Source organism: Rhincodon typus, chromosome 21, assembly GCF_021869965.1.
Source record: "Rhincodon typus isolate 14 chromosome 21, sRhiTyp1.1, whole genome shotgun sequence".
NCBI classification, from domain to species: domain Eukaryota; kingdom Metazoa; phylum Chordata; class Chondrichthyes; order Orectolobiformes; family Rhincodontidae; genus Rhincodon; species Rhincodon typus.
In genome coordinates, this window is record NC_063352.1 from 24766871 (window position 1) to 24788114 (window position 21244).

Below are 21244 nucleotides of genomic sequence, written 5' to 3' on the forward strand. Positions count from 1 at the left end.
AAGGTGCACACACTGTAGAACAGTACAGCACAGGAACAGATCCTTTGACCTACCATGTCTGTGCTGACTATGATTCAATTCCAATCCACTCACAGCACTGGTTGGTGCTCAATCTCTTTCCTTGTGCTGCAGTTCACAGAATGAAGGGGCTGACTGTATTGTAACCAGATCTGATGATGCAGAAGTTGGAAAGCAAGTTGAGGAGGATACATTTTGCTTAAGTTAGTGGGCTAATATTTGGTTGATAAAAACCAAAAGAACTGTGGATGCCATAAATCAGGAACGAAAAGAAAGTTGCTAAAAAGCTCAGCAGGTCTGGCAGCATCTGTGAAGGAGAAAGCAGAATTAACATTTTGGGTCGGTGCCCCTTCCTCAAAAGGGTAATATTTGGTTGATGTAGCCTGACTGGGAAAATGTGAAGTTGTCCATTTGCAACGACAATAGAAAAGCAGAATAATATCTAAATAGTGACTGCTGAATGCTGCAGTACAGAGCTGGGTATGTTTCTATACTAACATTCAGGTGCATCAAATAACTAGGAAATGAAATGAAGTGTTTGCTTTTATTGCAAGGAAACCTTACTACAACTGTACAGGGGGTTGCACGACCATTACCTAGAGTACTGTTTTGAACACCTTGTGTAAAGAAGGATATACCTGTATTGGATGTAGGTCATTGTTTCCTAGGGTCAGGTATTTTCCTTGTATACTTGGAGTTTATAAAATGAGACACAATCTTATCTATTTTTGAGAGACTTGGCAGCGTTGACTGATGGCATGGTTCCCCTTGTGTAATCTAGAACTGTGGCACAGTTTTAGAATAAGGGGTCGCCCATATAAGATAACCGTCTCGCACATATGCACAAGACAAAACAGAACAGACAAAAGCAAATTGAGTTCAAGGAGAGTAATTGTCAGGAGAACCTAGCTCTGTATCACCAGTCCAAAGCACAAAAAGAGAATTTGGTTTTGTTATCCTTTTGATTCTTCAGTGTTATCTGCACAGCACTGATCAGTCTGTAGCTCACTAGTTGCTTGGTTGGACAGCTTTTCTGCTCTTTGGACAGAAAATTAGAGATGTAAACATTTTATAGAGAAAAGAGAAAGTGAGCGCTTGCTGCAGCCAATTTCTGGAGGTCTCCTTGTTTCTCTTTCTTTTACACTTTCCTCATTGACAGAACACAGGTCAGGGTTCTCCTATGCAGAGCCCTTTTGATTCCATAATAAATGGTGCCAGATCATCCATTTCCCCAAAAAGTAACATTGTCTCTTATGTAGCACTTATTTGTTTGTCTGTCTGTCTAGTACGCAGTTCCATCAGTGTCAGTCCAATGTGGTCTCCTGCACTAAGTTACAGTAATAAAAGTCCCTCAAATAACAAATCTATTAAGACAAGATTGACTAGACTTTGTGTTGGTAATTTTGATTGAGGGATGAAAAGACATCTGGGGCCGCCTGTTGATGTAATCAATCCCTTTGCTTTTACCTGGGAAGGTGAGTGAGGACTCAATTTAAAGTTTCTCCTATTAGGCTACACTTGCTGAATGCAGCAATCATATAGCCCTGAACGGAGGGGTCTGCCAAGATTACGTGCTAAGATGTCGGAGTTGAGATGAGAATCAAATTTTCCTGTTCTGTTTTTCATATTTTTTGGATTTATCTTGGTGGCTTTGTGCCAGCTTGCTCTATGCAAATGCAACCACAGTCATTGCCTTTACAGATGGCAGTAGTGACTACACTTAAAATGACACTCTTTCATGAATCACTTCTTTTTTTGGAGATGCTGAAAGACAAAGTGGCAAATGAATGCAACTACTTTGTTGCTGAGCATCGTAAGATAATGGAAGAGTTTGTTCAGCAGCTGTGTGCCACACATTATGACAACTGAAGCTGATGATCAGCTTTAAAAAAGAATCTAAGTGGCACTTCCATACGCAAATGTTTTAAATATGTAGTGTCCATCGCAAAAACTTGTTGGTGTATTACATCCAGTCTGCTTCTGTTCCCCTCTCTGCATGCCCCGGTGTCCATCTGTTACCAGCAACTTGGCAATTCAGTGAACTTTGCAATCCTATGTGGTATACAGTGAACAGGAGTAGTTGCTGTCACATCAGCATTCATGTAGAATAGTAAGATATCATAGACGATGTGCACTTGCCTGGGGATTATTGTATCATTAAATTCTACTCATGATTTTTGCCTCCATCTTGAACAGTTTTTACAGTATTATTTTCCCTCCAATGTGTGGGTTCAAGTGTAATCTGGTCAGTTTTTAGTTCAGCTGCTACACAAACTGAATAACATTGTGCTTTTCTTCAACATGGGATTCAGTGGAGTTGAACCTAATGTAGGTTTTACATGCTGATGTTTAGAAGCGCTGTTGCTGTGGTAATGTACAGAAGTCCTGTTTCCTAGGAAACAGTTGAATCATTTTACAAGCAAAATAGGAGTCAATTTGGTCTATAGGAAATTAACTTAACTCCTAGGTACCAATGGAAATAGGTAGTGAACTTGGATGTAGTTTGTATGTATTCAAAATGTGATAGCAAAGCCAGGTGCTAGGTATACCAAAAATCACGTGAAATGAAAAATCCAATATTGGAAGTACTCACCAGGTAGAACAGATTAATATTAAATCTGCCAGTACTGAGAAATGCTGCGGTTTTGAGCATATAAAGGTGGATGGGATTGGTGTGGAAAGTAGGGGACAGTAGCAAGTAAAGAATTTAAGATCATATCTGGGAATATCTACAGTCTGGAGGATGGCATGACTGATTTCAATGATGAAACGTTTATTTGTATAAAGGCCACAGAGCTTGAGGGAGTCATGAAACCAACAAAGAAAGGTGTCTAGATTTGGTACGAATAGTAATAAAGCAGAAGCCGAATACTGTTATGAACCAGACTATCATAGAATCCCTACAGTGTCGAAACAACAGGCTCTTCGGCCCAACAAGTCCACGCCAACCCTCGGAGCATCCCACCCAGACCCATCCCCCTATAAACCCACCTAATCTACACATCCCTGAACACTAGGATAATTTAGCATGGCTAATCCACCTAGCCTGTACATCTTTGGACTGTGGGAGGAAACTGGAGCACCAGGAGGAAACCCATGCAGACACGGGGAGAATGTGCAAACTCCATGCAGTCACCTGAGGGTGGAATTGAACCAGGGTTCCATATGGTTAACACTGTTGCCACCATGCCACCTCAATGTGTTGAGGGTAACTCAGACCCAACATTTTCTTATTTCAAAGGCAGATGTGAAGTGCATGTCACTGATTTGATGTGACTGGTCAAACTACTTATGTTAAGGAAAACACCACTTATTTAAACACTAACAAAAGAGAACAATTTTGAATAACTTGGGTACTGTATCATTTGGTTAATTTTTCCAATAGTTGTTGTTATTAATTAACAGTTCTATACAGCAACATTCCCTCAAGACACCCCTTGGCAAAAAGGCAAATTCAGACGGATTCTTGCATGTTTCCTCGTGGATTGGAGAACTGCAATATCAGAAGAGATTTCAGAGAAAGTAGCAGCCAGGAATCATTCACTGAAGCTCACTACTCTTAAGAGACCCTAAAGAGCTTCTGACTGCTATAGGTAAAGAACACTAGAAAACCTGGTCTGAGAGCTGACCACTCCCATTCAAGCTGCTTCCATTGTTTCAACACTTTTTTTAAAAAACTGAAGGCGCCTCACGTTCTTTACTTAAGGTGTATCCATAAGCCAATACAGAGCCTCTGTCTTCACAACTCTCTTCAAAAAAAAAACACCCCAGGACAAAATGACCTTTTAAAGTGACGGTATCATCTCAATACTCAATGGATTAAATAAAGAATGGAGAGAAAAGTAAACCAGCGAGAAAAGGAAATTTCTGAAACCGGAGACATTTTCTCTACTTTGCACCATTCTGTTAGCAAAACTACTATTATTAGTTGTGTGTTAATTGACAAATGGAGAATGGGCTGTTAATTTTCATTTGAACTCAGCAACTCCTTGCAATTGTGGTTGCATTATATGTTACAAGCGTCTGTATAAATAAATGTATAGTTGAGTCAGTATTGGCTACAGTACTATTTATGGCATTTGCATTAAATGCTTGCAAGGGTATTGAGATGATGGAAATTTTTACTTTGTATATGCCATTTTGTTTCTTCTAGACAACTTGCCTTGACCCAAGATAGTCGCTGAGGGTCAGGTGACCTTGTGATTTTCCCACAGATGAAGGATTTGTGCATGTTTGAGCATGATTTTCAGAACATAATGTCTGTGGGCAGTGTACCATCCCTTGAATGAATGGATGTACCAAGCCAGACATATTGAAAATCACCAAAAGAACTGTGGATGCTGTAAATCAGGAACAAAAACAAAGTTGCTGGAAAAGCTCAGCAGGTCTGGCAGCATCTGTGAAGGAAAAAACAGTTAACGTTTCGGGTCCGGTGACCTTTCCTCAACTCCAGATTGTGAAAATCACTGACTCTGACTCTGTGTGCTTAACCAAAACTGACTTAATGTCTCCAAATTTGAAAGCTTAACTGTTCTTCCCACATAGGTGTGAATAACCTATCCACTTTCCCCGTTGTATGCAGTTGTTTTAGACTTCGGAGTCATTTGATGTGGACTTACCATGTGACCAAACTCCTCGGATAGCAAACATTTGTTATTCCACAACCCAAGAGAACTGGATCACTTGTGGACAAACAGGGCAAGAGCCACGGTTCGTTCTTTTGGCTGAAAGAACAGAACAGTGCCTAACAACCAGTCAACAAAGGGAGTGTGAAAGAGTTGCTAATTTGCTTCCTCCTAAAGATTTACCTCTACAGAAACTTGGGCATGATTTTTGTCGTGATCCTAGAAACTTAACTTCTATTCTTCTCCAATGAACCATAAGAGGGAACCTATACAGGCTATCTTAATTTAATGTACATTGTTAAAGGACTGTCTGAATGTGATTTGTTTATTGTATTCTATTAACAAGCTAGCTGCAGTTTTTTCTCCAGGATCCATCTTGTGTGCTAATCACTGTGCCTGAGGGAGTAAGTGCATGCATGGTTAAATTCTGGGATGCTGTGAAGAAATGCCTTTATCCCAACTTGCTTGGAAGTTAACTTCATCTTTCATTACTGAAAATTGCAAAAACCAAAATAGTTAAATGCCCTCCATCTAAATGCTGCTTGTTACTGACATCTGAGTGGTGAGAAGAAAGGGAAAGAGCTATCCAATTGCTCCTCACCTGTCTGTGGCATACTCTTCAGCAAGTGGATTCCCGTTTATATAGTACCCATGTCCTTAATCGTTTGCACTAAGTTCCATCATCTAGTCCAAATGTTATAGGGGCCATGATGTCTTTTGGTTAAGCAATGATTTATTTAGAAACAAATTGTCATCCTTTTTGGTTTTGTGATCTGTGTGGCTTCACTCTCTCTCCCTAACTGTAATATCTTTGAGACCTGCAACACTTGGATATGTAGGCTGGTACTGATTTTTGGCTGCTTGAGCATCCCCAGTTGTAAACCTACTACCATTTGGTAGCCTTCAGCAGCCAAGGCAGCAAAACTCAAATTCCCACTCTAAACCCTTCGCCCATGTTTTTTTTTTTCTCTTTTTAATGTAACTTTTATAGTGAGAGGCATTAGTGTGGGACGGTGGGTTGTTAAGGAAATACTACCAATCTCGGACTTGTCAAGGCTTAATTTGAATGCAGCTGGTGAGCTCTCGGCCTTCACTAAGCCATCTTTCAGAATGGAGAAAGACCTGTTTTCAGGGGCCATGAATGAGAAGGAAGAGGGGATGTTGCAGTAGGAGATAAGAGGTAACAGACTGAAATACAAGTTGTGTTTTTTTTTTGCTTTTTTAAATTTCATGTTGCTGCTGACAACTGTGAAAATCCATGTCCTCTCTACTGGGGAGACCGAACAGACTCTGGGACCGGTTCATGGAGCATCTGCAGTCTACATGCAACAACCAACGTGATCTTCCGGTTGTCATCCATTTTAATTCCCCCTCTTCCCCTGATGACATCATCCTTGGCTACCTTCACTGTCAGTGAGGCCAAATGTAAACTGGAGGAACAAGACCTGATTATTTTGCCTTGGAAGCTTGCAGCCCAATGGCCTTGATATTGACTTCAGTTTCAAAATCCTTCCAACCCGAGCCCTGACCTGACGTCCATCTTCCCACTCGCCTATCCATTTCACCCTTTCCACAGACCAATCACATTAACAGCCTACCTGCATCCACCTATTGCTGTCTCTCCTACACCCGCCTCCCATTTATTTCTGGGATCCCCTTCCCTCCCCAGTCCTGACAAAGGGTTTTGGCCCAAAAGGTTGAATTACCTCCTCCTTGGATGCTGTCTGACCTGCTGTACTTTCCAGTCTGTCTCCAGTAGACCATGTCCAAAGTATGCTTTAATGTGCCTTTCAGTCGTGGTCTTTGGTTGGTAATACTGAACTTTTCATGTTGGTTGTTGGGGGCATAATTGTAATTAGCATTTGAACTATTAAAACTGGGACTTTTGAACACTACCTGTTTTGTGCATTGGGATGTGTTGTGAATCTGCTGGTCTGAGGGAAGATTTACCTTAAATTTTTGTGCATTCATTCTAGGATGTATGATTTTAGTACTATTTTGCAAAAAGTACAGTGTGGCATCAAGAAGCCCTGGCAAAACTGGAATCAATGGGAATCGGAGGGCAAGCTCTCTGCTCATTGGAGTTATACCTGGCATGTAAGATAATGGTTGTGGTTGTTGGTGGTCAATTGTTTCGAGTCAAGGACACCTCTGCAGGAGTTACTCTGGATAGTGGCCTAGGTCCAACCATGTTCAGCTGCTTGATCAATGACCTTCCCGCTATGAGAATGTCAAACATCCCCATTTTTGACAATGATTGATTTATGCAACGTTCAGCACCATTTGCAACTTCTCAAACACTGAAGCAATCAGTGTTCAAATGCAACAAGATCTGGACAATAATCCATGCTTGGCCTGACGAGTATCGAGTAACATTTGCGCCACACAAATGCTAGGCAATAACCATCTCCAGTAAGAAAAGCTAACCACCACCCCATGAAAGTCTATGGTGTTACCATCACTGAAACATTTCCTACTACCCTGCTCCAAAGTTCTGGGGGTTACCGATGACCACAAACTCAGTTGGGATTTAACAGAAGTATAGGTTTGAGGCTAGGAATGCTGCAATGAATAACTCCGCTCACCTCCTGAACTGAGGAATGATAATGTACAAAAGACTTTTTATTCTTGGGAACAACCAGTCCGTCTTGTGTGGCTGTGGTTTGTTTGTTTGTTTGGTTTTTCCTGTTCTGTTTCACTAGCTCATACTTTTTTTTTTAAAAAAACAAGGAAGAGTTGAAAACCAAAGTTGCTTGTTTTTCGTACAGCTCCAACATAACCTCCCTGCTCTTATAATCTATGCCACAACTACTAAAGGCAAATGTTTTTGTATGCCGGCCAAGCAGCAGCATAGGAGCAGGAAGGCTGACGTTTCGGGCCTAGACCCTTCATGCCTGAAACGTCAGCCTTCCTGCTCCTATGAAGCTGCTTGGCCTGCTGTGTTCATCCAGCTCTGCACCTTGTTGTCTCAGCTTCTCCAGCATCTGCAGTTCCTACTATCTCTGTCTTTGTATGCCTCCTTCACTACCCTATTAACCTGCCTTGCTATCTTTTGATCTGTGGTTACGCGCCCCTAGATCCTTCTGTTTCTCTGAGCTTCCTAATGTCCTGCCATGCATTGAGTACTCATCTTGTTGCTTCCATAGTACATTGCTGCACATTTCAGAGTTAAATTCCATCTGCCAGTCATCTGTTCATCTGATCAACCTGTCTATATCTTCCTGTAACTAGGCCTTTTTTAAACTCACTATTGACTATCTGGCCAATGTTTGTGTATTCGGCAAACTTAGTTCTCATTCCCCCTCACCACCTCAGCTATATCATTCGTATACATCATGAACGATAAGAGATACAGACACCAGCACTGATTCCTGTGATATGCTTCTGGACACTCTCCAGCTTCTCGGGCAGCCATCTACCACTACCTTCCCTCCTACAACTAAGCCAGTTTTGATTCCATGAATAGGAAACGTTGAGGGAAATGGGCCAAATGCTGGCAAATGGGACTAGGTCAGATTGGGATGTCTAGTCGATATGGACCATTTGAACCAAAGGGTCTCTTTCTATGTTGTATGAGTCTGAATAGACTTACCAGGTTGCACTGGATCTCATTGGCTTTTACCTCCTTTATTAGTCTCCCATTTAGGACTTTGTTGAAAGCTTTGTGGCATCCATGTAAATTTGATAAACTGTCCTACCCTCGTCTACACGTGGTCATCTCAAAATTCAAGCAAATGATCTTCCTTTGACAAAGCCCTATTGTCTTGTTTGTTTGTTTGTTTGTTTGTTTGTTTGTTTCTTTCTTTCTTTCTTTCTGACCAAACCTTGTCCCTCCAAGTGGAAATTAAATCTCTCTCAGAACTTTGTTTCCCTATGGTCGATGAGACTTGCTGGTCTATCTCTAACACCCTTCTCAAGGCAAAACCACACTAACTATCCTCCAGTCCTCTGGCATCTCCTGTGGCCATAGAGAAATAAAAAAAAATTTGGCCCAGGGCCCTGGTCCTTCCTCTTTCACCTCTCAGCAGTCTTGGATACAATTGTTCTGGACCTGGGGATTTGTCCACTTTTCAGCCTGCCAATGCCTCCCTACTCTGTGTTAATCTGCTCATACATCTCTGATTCGTCTGGAGTTCTGCACCTACGTCCACTCAGGAGTGAAGACTAAGAAATAGTTGTTTAACAGCCTGCTACTGTGTCCTTGAGTTTGATGCACAGACTGCCGTTTTGGTCCCTAATAGGCCCAGCTATTGTCCCCAAATAAAAATTGTGCTTCAAATTAGAATATGATACAATTCACTCAAACTAGGGTCTTGGATCTATTAAAGGAAATTATGAAGATATGAGCAACATGTTCATTGTGGATGGGGTAAACAAATCAAAGGGATTTGACAGTAGACAAGCAATAACTGATACTTAAGCTGATGTTACAGTATGTCTGCAACATATGTATATGCCTCAAGACAGAAATGTCTTAAGAGAAAAGTAAATCAACTGAGGTTAAGGGAAGAATTTAAAAGTTGCACTAGATCAAAGCAAGTGGTTTAGATGTCTTTAATCTGCCAGTTCAGACACGTTGATGTTCATTGGGAGCAGGTAGAACTTGGAACCCATATTTTTCAGCCCAGTAGTAGGTGTGTTAGCACTGTGCCATATGCCTTAGGAACTATCTTTTGGATGTGTTTAATCAACCCATTCAGATCTATTGCACACCTGTGGCGCAGGTGGGATTTGAAAATGGGCCTGCTTGTTCAGAGGAGACGCACCAAGACCTAGAGTGTGACTTGCACTAGACAGTGGAAATGCTGAGGACTGGAGCAATTTTATAACCCACTTAATGACGACCAAGAAACTGGTTAAGAACGAAGTGATTATATGGAATCCCAAAGCAACCACATGACTTTGCAAATGGGGTCTGTGGCATTAGTTCACTGCAACAGGCTGCAGCAAAAACTTGCATGTGCCTTGCTGACATCATGCCAGGCTGCATCTGTGCATGCGCTGCTAATGTCACTAATCCATAGGCAGTGATGTCAGAATTGAGACTTGTGTATTTACGCTACTGACGTCATTTTGGAAGGTGCAATGTTGCACTGGTTGTGGATCATGGAAATGGGGAACGTATTGGGGTCTGAGGCAGTGGCAAAGCTTCCCCTTTATGTTGCTACCTGCAGAAGAGCTCTCCACTGCCACCTTACCCTGCAGCACTTTGCAGCCATGGGAAAAGTCCTTCGTGAAGCTGGGAGGCTGTGCTTTTTGCTACATGCCTGTAAACTGAATGAGGAGGTTGGGGTCGGCAGGATAGAGGAATAGACAGTGACTCTGGCCCCTGGGCACAGCCTTTTCCCAAGTTGGGGCAAGGCAGCAGTTGGACAGGGTTGGGTGGCAGTGAGCACAGGAAATTGGTGGCTGAGGAGACCTCTGCAGGTACCATTTGAAGAGGGAAGCTCCACATCCGCAGCTTCCATATGAAGTACTACAAGACCTGGTTCTTGGGGATAAGATGTGTCAAATAGAACAAATATCAGTGGGAAAACATTTAGGTCATGGTCACTATTTTGAACTTTAGGGTGATAATGGAAAAGCATAATGAATGATCTAGAATCGGAATAATTGAGGGTTTTGCAGTTGGGTGCAGAGTTGCATAGAAATGCCACCATCTGTATGTTTCCCTGAAGTACTTTTGACTTCGTTTCTAATAGCACCATGGGTGTCTCCACCTTCAGTGCATTAGAATGGTTCACAAAAGTAGCTTGCCACTCTCTCCTTGTGGCTGGATAATAAGTGCTGACCTTGTCAACGAGACCCACATCCTATAAACGAATAAAGAAAAGACAAGCCTCCAGGATTGCCTTAACAGGAGCTTCCCCATTTGCTGAATTTCAATCGTAGTTATCACTGGATCCATTGGTTGCAGTGGATTGTTATTGGATTAATCTGTTTTTTAAATCAGTGCTGTTTTTAATGTTTTTAGTTTTTGAGTGGAACGATTGCTTGTAGAATCTGCTGATCTTGCTATGATAAGATTGAGGTAGATCCATTGAGTTTCGTATCTGTACGTGTTGTGGGTTTCTCAAATTAATCAAGGATTTTTAGGCTGCCTGCTTCCTGTGGCATGTCTTACCCATCTCAAACATGAGCTTTCCATGGCCCCATGCTCCTACAGAGCTCTAGCCCAATGCACTGGCTGCCCAAACTTGGAGTGCTCCTCATTCCAGAATGACTTATGCTGGATCCTGCCAAACATAGACTCTTTTCCTGGGATGCACAACCTAGGTAATAGCAGTTAGCTGACTGCCAAGGAGACTGATGAGCATCTGTAACCAGCTCTGGTGCTATTGACTTGGCTTCATCATGACTCTTTGTTTGGATCGGGAGAGGGAAATGGAACTTGCCAAAAATGGCTGCTGTCATTGAATGTGTCTGCAACTTGTTTGTTCTGAGATGGATCTCTTGTTCTTGTACTGAAAATCCTTTTTCCCCAAAAAGGCATTCTGTTACAACTTTTCTGGCCATCTAGGTGTTTTGAATCTTCAGACAGAGAAAAGGTTGGGTTTAAAGTTTTTCGTCCTTTCTGTATTTAAATATTTTCTTTCAAAGTTTGTTCTGATGTAAGGTCATCAACACATTATTTGTGGTGATATCTTTTTTTAGAATTTAACCTTTTTGGTTTTTGTTTTTTCCCCCAGCCATAGACCTCTTGTATGGAGGTATATATTGTTTTATGTGTCAAGATTATATATATGATAAAGACATGGAACAAATTGCCAAAGAAGAACAAAGAAAAGCATGGAAGTTGCAAGGTACGTGGCAATGACTTTAAATGTTTCATTTCCTATTTGAGATAGTGTGTAATGGATGCTTTCTGATAGAGAAGTTAGGGAAAACTATTAGGATGAATAAACAATATTGTGCAAAAGTGACGAATTATTTGTGCTTTTCCTCTGATTGTGATAACTATGCATTTTAAAAAAAAAAAAAAAAAATTTAAGACCTTTTACGTGAAGCTCATTCCTAGTACAATAAAGCATTGCTATTATAATATCTAAGTAATGTTAACAAACCAAAGGAATTTGGTATGACATAGGATATGAGCAACAGAAATTTTAGACAAGCCACATTTATGGATGATAAGCAGGCTGGTGAGAAATGTGTTTGGGTAATTAGGTTTGACTGTAACAAGGGCATGCATGATGTGTACAGTGCAGACAGTTTGAGCCCAGAATGCTGGGTATGTTTTGAGAATACCTTCCTCTTGTGACGGAAAAGAGGACATACATTCAGAAACATACATATTGGGTTGAACAAATTTGTGATGACCACACCACCACCACCACCACCATCCGAAGATGTTTACTGGATGGAGGATGTATTCAGTGTTTATACTGGGGTCAAAGGTTGACTTGATTTTTCTCTGTCCACCTGGCAGAAGGCAAGCCCTAGTTCTGCTGTCCCAGGCTTCCTCTCAATGGTTTGTTAAACAGCTCATTCATTGGAGTTTTTTAATAATATTAAAACTTTAAATTATACCAGTTTCTTTTTTGTAACTTTCTAGTATGTAACTGTTTTTGTCAAGGTGAGCATAACCAAAAGTTAGCTGTACGCTTTACTCTTACAATGACCTAACATACAGCCCAATATCTGTCTAACTGTATTAATACTCTACAAGAGTAAGGGCCTTTCTGCCAGTAAGATACTTTGATGTTTGTTATCTGTTTTTGTACATTAATGTTTGGCTATTTGCATTGGATTATTGGAACCTGTATGTCTTTTCTCCGTTATTGTGTTCTGTCTTCTGCACACTTTTTTATGACTGCCATAACTGAAATCTTACCACTACTAGGGCCATCACGTTCTGTGTGTTAAGGTTATTAGCATCTCCTTGTGAAATGCCATTAGCTTGCTATTTCCCCAGGAAGTTTTATTTATTGCAGACCTGTTGGTTGTTTTTTTTTTATTTTGCTTAAGTAATTCTTAATCTGTCAGCTATTCAGTGAGTCTTGATTTCTTTTAGTCATGTGCGCTGATCTTTCTTTGAATATGTGGATCTTGACAAGACAAACTGCATCTTTGGCCTTACACCCTTTCTGCTAATTTAGTTGCTATAGCTGTACAACAGTATGACTTAAATGATTGGAGAAAACCGCCTGGAATGGTGCAAGTTGTAGTCTGTGTAAATCATTTTAATTTGAAATGTTTTAAAAGACACATGAAACACTAGGGGAAAGACAAAAAAATTTGCTTTCATTTTGTGCGATGTCCCAAAGCAGCTACGTTTTTCAAATGAAATCCTGCAAAAATTCCAATCACAGTCATGAGATGAAGCATCATGGCAGTTGCAAGATTTGTGTAACTCCTCCAGTAGGGAGTGTCAAGTTAGGAGTGTCATTTGTATTTTTTCTTTCTTCCCATCTGTTTTCTCTGTCTGCCCTACAGAATATCACAATGGACACAATAGGCTCAGGTCCTCTGATCTATCTTGTCTGATGTACACAAGTTGCCTCATCACTGACAAAAGGAGTCCATGCTGGTGCTTGATGCACTTAAGCCTTTTTTTAAATTCTGTTATCTAAATCTATCATTGTAAGCAATATTCCCATCCATCTCAAATACCTGACTAGCTTCTCCTTGAAGATATCGATATTATTTGTTCCATTGAAATGCTGAACTCCATTAAGTGGCCTGATGTTGGTTCTTCAAGAAGCATTTTGTGAAACAGTGTGAGACTGTTCTTTGGTATATGATGGAAAATTTATTTCCACCTTGAAATTCATTGCATTTCTGTTTAGAACCTGATTGACATTTAACCAGAATCTGATCATAGGTAATTAAAATTGAATTTTTAAAAACTTTTTTAGGGGTTGGTGAGAAGTATTCAACATGGGAACCAACAAAAAGAGAATTGGAGTTACTACGGCATAATCCCAAACGCAGGAAGATAACTACAAATTGTACCATCGGTAAGTGAATAAAAATGTGGGAAAATGAATGGTCAGAAATACCTGTGGCAATGGCTTGGCAGTCCTAATTTTAGCAGTTATTTCAAAAATCTTGGGTATTATATGACAGTAAAATGATGGGGTACTTAGTCATCATTATTTTTCTTGGCACTCTGTGAAATTAATAATGCTTGTGATGAAGAAAAGATCACCCTCGGATATGAGATGTACCAATAAGCCATATATTGTACACTGTATGAAGGTTTACCTTTTTGTATTTTCAGCAACAGTCTTGATTCTTCACTGTCAAGTTTTAAAGTCCCATGTCCCTATTTTTGTTTGTGGAGATTAATAGTGTCAGAAGACATTTTTTTGGCGGGGGGAGGATTTAGCTTGTTTAGGCTTGTGGTCTCCTAATAATATCCAACTAATAGATGACATTAAAGTGATTCCACCATCCTCCAGAATTACTGGCCAACACACTGGTCTCAATTTAGTTTTCTGTTGAACTGGATCCATAAATGCTTAGAATTCTGGCTCTAGCTGTCAAAACATGGAATCTTTGGGCCACCAATTCAGGTCTTTTTGATGTACTTAACATGCAGTTTTGGGACGTAAGCTTGGGATTGTAAATCAGTCTTTCCTTATCGATGAGCAACAGACTGCAAATGAGTTTTTTAAAAAAAAAAACATGAAGTATCGAAATAAATACTCTGATCAATCCATAATCAGTGGAGAGAGCAGACAAATTAGTTCCAGTTGGAACAAATCACACTATTTGCAGGCCTGCACACTGGTCTCAAAACCATTTTTGTATCAGTACTAAAACAGAAGTTACTGGAAAAACTCAGCAGGTCTGCCAGTGTCTGCGAAGAGAAATCGCAGTTAATGTTTTCGGTCCGGTGACCCTTCCTCAGGAGTGTCAGTGAAATTAATGCCGGACAAGAAAAAAAAATTGGAACAGAAATCCTGTCAGAGAGGAGCTGAATTTCAAGATGGACGTGCCTAGAAGAGATGTGACAGTGAGTTAAATACTAAGTAAAAGCTGAAAGAACTGCAGATGCCGCAGACCGGAAACAAAACTAATTGCTGGAAAAGCTCAGCAGATCTGTTCAGTCCACTATTCAGTGAGTTTGCTAATTCAGCCCATCTTGAAATACATTCTTCTCTTGTATCAAGAATGTATATTTACTGAACTTGCTGTTGCTGAATGGGTAACCATGTTAGTGATGCACAGCACTTTGAGTCAAGATGTGACCTCCCCCTTGGAGGAAGGACTCTCCTGCTTCAGTTTATCACCACGTGAACAGTAGAAATTGCATATTGTTAACAACGACAGGTTATTCAGCCCACCCCCACACTACAGCTGAATTGTATGTTTCCATACAACTCTTTTCCTGCAAGAAGGTAGTCCCAATCCCATGTACTTTATCCAACCTGTTCTTAAATGCTGGTCGACATAACTTGTCTTTGAATCGTGCAATCTAACTCACACAAGCTACTCCTGCACTTTGTCCTAATCTCTTGCCGGATTTTTAAAAGCACCTAAATTGAGTGAGATTAGCTGGATCAGTATCAGTAGGTTACAGGTGGCAGACTCTGCAGCTGCAACTGTCGATTGAATCATGAAATTTGCAACACAGAATGGCCATGTTGACTGGTTCTAGCTCTTCAGGTGGAGCAATCTCTTCTGAATTCCATTTCAGTTGTTACTTTCTGTATGTTTACCACTTCCTCTTTTGAATACTTTGCTTTTTTTAAACTTTTTAGATTTTGCCCCTCTCATCCATTTTATGTAAGGGATCTCAAAACAGTAAACAAAAACCAACTGCTGGGGTAGAAATGCTGTGTACACAGTCTGTGTACTTGAAGCTTCATTTAAGCTGTGAAATTGGTGATCACAGCATATGTTCAATGCATGCTGTCCACCTGGAACTCATGCTGTCGGTACTAGTCTGAGATGACGACCATTCCCTGCTTGGAGCTACCACACACCCTGATTGCCAGGCTGACATTGGCTTTCAGTTCCAGTAGCCACTGTTGTGCATGGGCTTCTGAGGCCTGTACTGTGGTGGGGGGGGTGGGTTGCGAAAAAAAAATCAAGTGTAAAAGATGAGTACAGTTGTAAATACAAATGAATGTGTGTTTTGATGGTTAACTGAGCAAGTAAAAAATCAAGAAAGGAGTTGTGCTTCAAAATCTACTGTCTTCTCCAGGTCCTCTCTTTTTCCTGAAATTACAGAATCAAATTATTTTTAATGAATTTTTTGACTGTACTCATACATTGTTTAATACATCTGCTAACGCTAAAGTTGTATGTATTCTAATTGGCTCAAAATACTACGTGGAAATCTGATCAGCTGATGGGCAGGTCAGAAACATTTGGTTTACTCTCATGATGTAAGCACTTTTCTTATGTTTTTGCAGTCATATTCTTTTGATCTGTCAACCTTCTCTAGGTAGTTGTTAGGACCTTTTTTGGCCTAAATTTAACTTGAGTCTGCCCCCTGTTGGCAATTTTAAATGTGTTCCTGACTGATTAGAGCATGGCTTGCTTTTGATTGAAGGTGCCCATTGCTGTTTTCTTTTAACCAAGCCTGACTGAATTGAAATTACACTCCCCCCTCAGGAGGGAGGTGATGCTCTAAATTCCAGGCTTATTCGTTTGCCACAATCTCCTAAATCTTGAATACAGCCTTGCTGTATTTTTCACACTGGTTCTTGCGCATCTCCTTTTGGTCTATTATTGCAGAATGTTGCCCAAATTATTTGGATTGCAACTATTAATTGAATCTGGGCAGCATCACACAGCACAGCTTTCTTGTGTTGGAAGTCTATCCAACTCCTGACCTAAGACATGGAGGTTGGCTCTTCTTTTTTGACGCCAGATACTGACTCTGCCCATCTTGAGACTCTGTTGCTTTGTCTTTTTGGTTTTTTGTTCTGCTACACTTTTTGGCAGCTGTAACTCTTATCCCCCTCACCTGAGATGTTTGTTCCAAATGATGTGCTTTCATGTGTCAAGTCATTTGCAGTAATTTAATCATTAGTAGGTGACTGGTTTCGAACTAGGTGGTTAAAAGTTCTTGAAGACTTGTAGCTTGGGTTGCAGATGAGAATGTAGACTTGCTTGCTAAGCCGGTGTGTTTGATTGCAGATGTTTTGCCACCCTGCTAGGTAACGTCATCAGTGCGGCCCCAGTGAAGCGTTGGTGTTCTGTCCTGCTTGTTTATATGCCTCCATTTGCTGGATGGTTGGCATCACTTCTGGTTCTGTTTTTCAGAGGTTTGTATATCGGGTCCAGTTCAATGCGTTTGTTGATCGCGTTCTGGCTGGAATGCCAGGGCTCCAGTAATTCCCTGGCACATCTCTTTGGCTTGTGCCATTATGGCTGTGTTGTCCCAGTCAAATTCATGACCTTCTTTGCCCATGTGAATTGAGACCAGTGAGAATTGGTCGTGTCTCTTGGTGGCTAGTTGGGGTTCGTGTAGCCTTTATTGTCAGTTTTCTTACATAGGCCAAACTAGAAGAAAACTGACAATAAAGGCTACACGAACACCAACTAGCCACCAAGAGACACGACCAATTCTCACTAGTCTCAATTCACACTGGCAAAGTAGGACACAAATTTGACTGGGACAACACATCCATAATGGCACAAGCCAAAGAGATGTGCCAGGGAATTCCTGGAGGCCTGGCATTCCAGCCGGAACGCCATCAACAAACGCATTGAACTGGACCCGATATACAAACCTCTGAAAAACAAAACCAGAAGTGATGTCAACTACCCCAGCAAATTGAGGCATACAAATAACAAGCGGGACAGAACACCAACACTTCATTGGAGGCGCACTAACTCTTATCTAAGTGGTGGTGTTTTGACAATTTTAATAACATTGCAACAGGCCAAAGCAAGCTTATATGCAACTTCTAGCTTCATGAGGTAGTTGGTGAGAGAGAGAAGAGAACTACCTACAGCAGCACCCATTGCTGGGGTTTTATTTTGCTGTGTGGTTTCTTCAAATAAATGGGGTTTGATTTCTGATGTGTGTGCATATACAGCAAGCACCATGGAGTGATGTTCCTAGAGGGTCAAGAATGTATCAATTTAAATTGATAACAAGTAAATTTACGCTTGGCTTGCAGCCCTGTATATGTTGCATTGCTTTGGAATAATTTCCCTAGTTTGGCTCTTACAATGAGTCATTGTTTTCTTAGAAGAATCCAGCTGGTAGGGGGTGTTTTTTATTGGATCACTTGTAAGCTTCAATTATCTGAAGTCCCTTTTAATGTAACTGGGATATTGAAGAACCTGTCATTCATTTTACCAAAACAGTAAAAACAAAGTGACAAACATTCTGCTCAACTTGGTGTTATATAGGAAGGGAAAGTGATGGCCTAGTGGTATTATTGCTAGACTATTAATCCAGAGACCCAGGAATGTCCTGAGGACCCAGGTTTGAATCCCACTGCGGCAGATGTTGGAATTTGAATTCAATAAAAATCTAGAATTGTGTATTAATGACCATGAATCTATTGTTGCTTGTTCGGAAAACTCATCTGGTTCACTGATTGCCTCCTTAGGAAAAGAAATCTGCCATCCTTACCTGGTTTGGCCTAAATGGGACTCAAGACCCACAGCAATGTGGTTGACTCTTAGCTGCCCTCTGGGCAATTATGGATGGGTACCCCTCATCCTGTGAATGAATAATTTTTAGAAGTATCAGTTCTCTTTTGAAGAAGAGTTATGGAAATGGGCAAGCAACATTTTCACATTTTATTGGTTAGACGTTGCAGTCTCTGCCTTCCCCTGCCATGTTTGATTCACGAAGGCAGAATAAGTTCTGGGAGAGAACAGGAAACAAATTTTGTTTTTTTTCTTTATCCCAACCACCATGCTCGTCTTTGTCACCTGCAGATCTCCTTTTGTATCAAACCATTGTTGTCTTGCCTTATGACTCTAACCTTTTGTATATCTCCATTTGTGATCCATTTTCTGTACAGTACTTTTTTTTTTTGTTAAATTACAATTGACTTCAAATTCCAGAAGTGGAGCAGATTAAAACACAACTCCTATTGCATTGAGGAGAGGGTGGCATTTAAAACATGGTCTTTTCTGCTACGTAATTTTGTTGCATGAACCTTTCGTAACATGATGGGCTTAAGATGACTAACATCGCATCTATTTTCTTAAGGTAAGGTTATGGAAGAGTGCCTCTTATGGTTAGTGTGTTTAAAGATTTGGCTGTAAATCGATTCTAGCATTAAAAAAAAGGACTTAAATGGCACACTTCTGAGAGACTACATCAGAATACATGAAATCATTTTCTTCAAGCCTCCTGAGCTTGGTTCATTTTCTATGGATTATTTTTGGTAAATCTGTCCCCTGTTTTGGACAGGTCCTCAACATGCTTACCATACTCTTATCTGGGCTTCACCATTGACCTGCATAATATTGGAAAAAATGTAATCTGTTAAAAATGTTGTCAGTTGCATGCCTGTAACTTAGAGTTGTATTGGCTGGATAATTTTCTCTTTGACATTAAGAATAAAAGTCACTGGTTGAATTTAAGTTTTATGTACAACTTTGGGTGATTTGTGAATACCAACTTTGTTCTATTTGTCAGTATATGGATGCTTCCCACTGTGTCTAAGTCTTATTTGATTTTGTTTCAACATTTTCACTAGGGAGAGGAAGAGCCACCCTTCTTGACCATATTAAATAATACCAGAATTTAGGATTGTTAGATTGCAGATGGAGGTCATTTGTGCCTGTGCCAATTTCTTACCTTTTTTTTTCCTCCTATCTCTGCACACCATTTCTATCCAGATAATCATCTACTGCCATCTTGAATGCCTCAGCTGAACCTAATCTGCCGCATTTCCAGACAGTGCATTCTATACTCTAATTGCTGACAGGGTGAAAGTGTTTCTTTTTTTTTTTTTGTTTTTGTCACTGTTGTTTCATTTGCTCATCACTTTAAATCTATGCCTTCCTGTTCGTTCTTTTTAAGTGGGAACAGCCTTTCCCTATCTACTCTATCCAGTCCACTCATGATTCATCAAATTTCCTCTCAGCCACCTCTCCAATGAAAACAGTCTCAACTTCCCCAGTCTATCCTCGCAACTGAAATTTTTCATTCCTGGAACTATTCTTGTAAATTGTTTCTGCATTTTCCATTGTGCTCATGTCTTCCCTATAATGTGGTGCCCATAATATGCCAGCTGAAGTCTAACCAGTGTCTTGTGCAACAGCAAGTAAGTGACAGTTAACTTGTATATGATGCCCCTATTAATTAAGCCAAGAACACACTCCTTTAGCTGCTTTCTCCACCTGACATGTCACCTTCCATGATCTGTGCATATATATGCCCAGGTCTCTATGCTCCTGCACCCTATTTAAGATTATACCCTTACTGTATATGGTCTTTATGTGCTTTGGATCAAAGTCCATCACCTCGCACTTCTGTACATTCAGTCTTATCTGCCACATGCCTACCCATTACACCAACTTGTCAATGTCATTTTAAAGTTCTACATTGTCCTGCTCCACAGTTTATAATTCTTTCAAGTGTAGTATCGTGGAAATTTTGAAATTGTCTTGCACACCAAGGTCCAGATCACTTACGTGTGTGTGCGCGCGCACCCTGTCACCCTGGGCAGCAACTCTACAAATCTTCACCCCCTCCGCCCACCTGCAAAGTGTCCATTGACCATTCATGTCTTTCCTATTGTTCAAACTGTTTTGTATCCATGTTGCTGCTTTTTATAAAAACCAAAAGAACTGTGGATACTGTAAATCAGCAACGAAAACAAAGCTGCTGGAAAAGCTCAGCAGGTCTGGCAGCATCTGTGGAGGAGAAAACAGAAGTTAACGTTTTGGGTCCTGTGACCCTTCCTCAGAACTGCTTTGTTTTCGTTGCTACTTTTATACCATCATCTATAACTTTCCTCTCATATCTCTAATGTGGCACTGGATCAAATGCTTTCTGGAAACCCATACATACCACATCAGCATTATCCTTAACAACCCTTTCTGTTATCTCTTGAAAAGATTTGAGGTTCTTTGAACACCATGTCCCCTTTAGAAATCCGTGCTGACTATTCCTAACCAACCCACTTTTTTCTCAAGTGATAATTCTATCCTGCATAACTGTTTCTAAATGTTTCCCCACCACTGAAGTTGAGCTAACTGGTCTGTAATTGCTGGGTTTGTCCTTTTGTGGCCTTGTGCAGAATGTGAGACCCTTTTGAAGAGGAGTCTATGTATTTCAAAGGGGTTAGACTCTGCCATGCCTAAGGTTTTACCAGTTTTTGCTGAAATGTAATGTCCTTGCTATACGCCTGGTCATAAAGTCAGAGATACACAGCACAGAAATAGACCTTTCAGTCCAACTCATTCATGCTGACCAGATATCATATCTAAATCTAGTCCCATTTGGCCCATATCCCTCTTAAACCTGTCCTACTCATATACCCGTCCAGATGCCTTTTAAATGTTGTAAACGTACCAGCCTCCTCTTCTGGCAGCTCATTCCATATATGCATCACCCTCTGTGTGGAAAAAGTTGCCCGTCAGGTCCCTTTTGTACATCTTTCCTTTCTCACCTTAAACCTATACCCTCTAGTTTTGGACTCCCTCCACCCCAGGGAAAAGACCTT

General features: G+C 40.6%; 1 protein-coding gene across 1 annotated transcript in view; it reads left to right on the forward strand.

The window, feature by feature from the left end:
* The window catches only part of usp22 (ubiquitin specific peptidase 22), a 129278-nt gene that overhangs the window by 70793 nt on the left and 37241 nt on the right, over nucleotides 1-21244 (forward strand). Inside the window, exons 3-4 of the mRNA XM_048609551.1 lie at nucleotides 11333-11446; nucleotides 13502-13603. Coding sequence (XP_048465508.1) covers nucleotides 11333-11446; nucleotides 13502-13603 — 216 coding nt within the window. The remainder of the gene's footprint in view (nucleotides 1-11332; nucleotides 11447-13501; nucleotides 13604-21244) is intronic.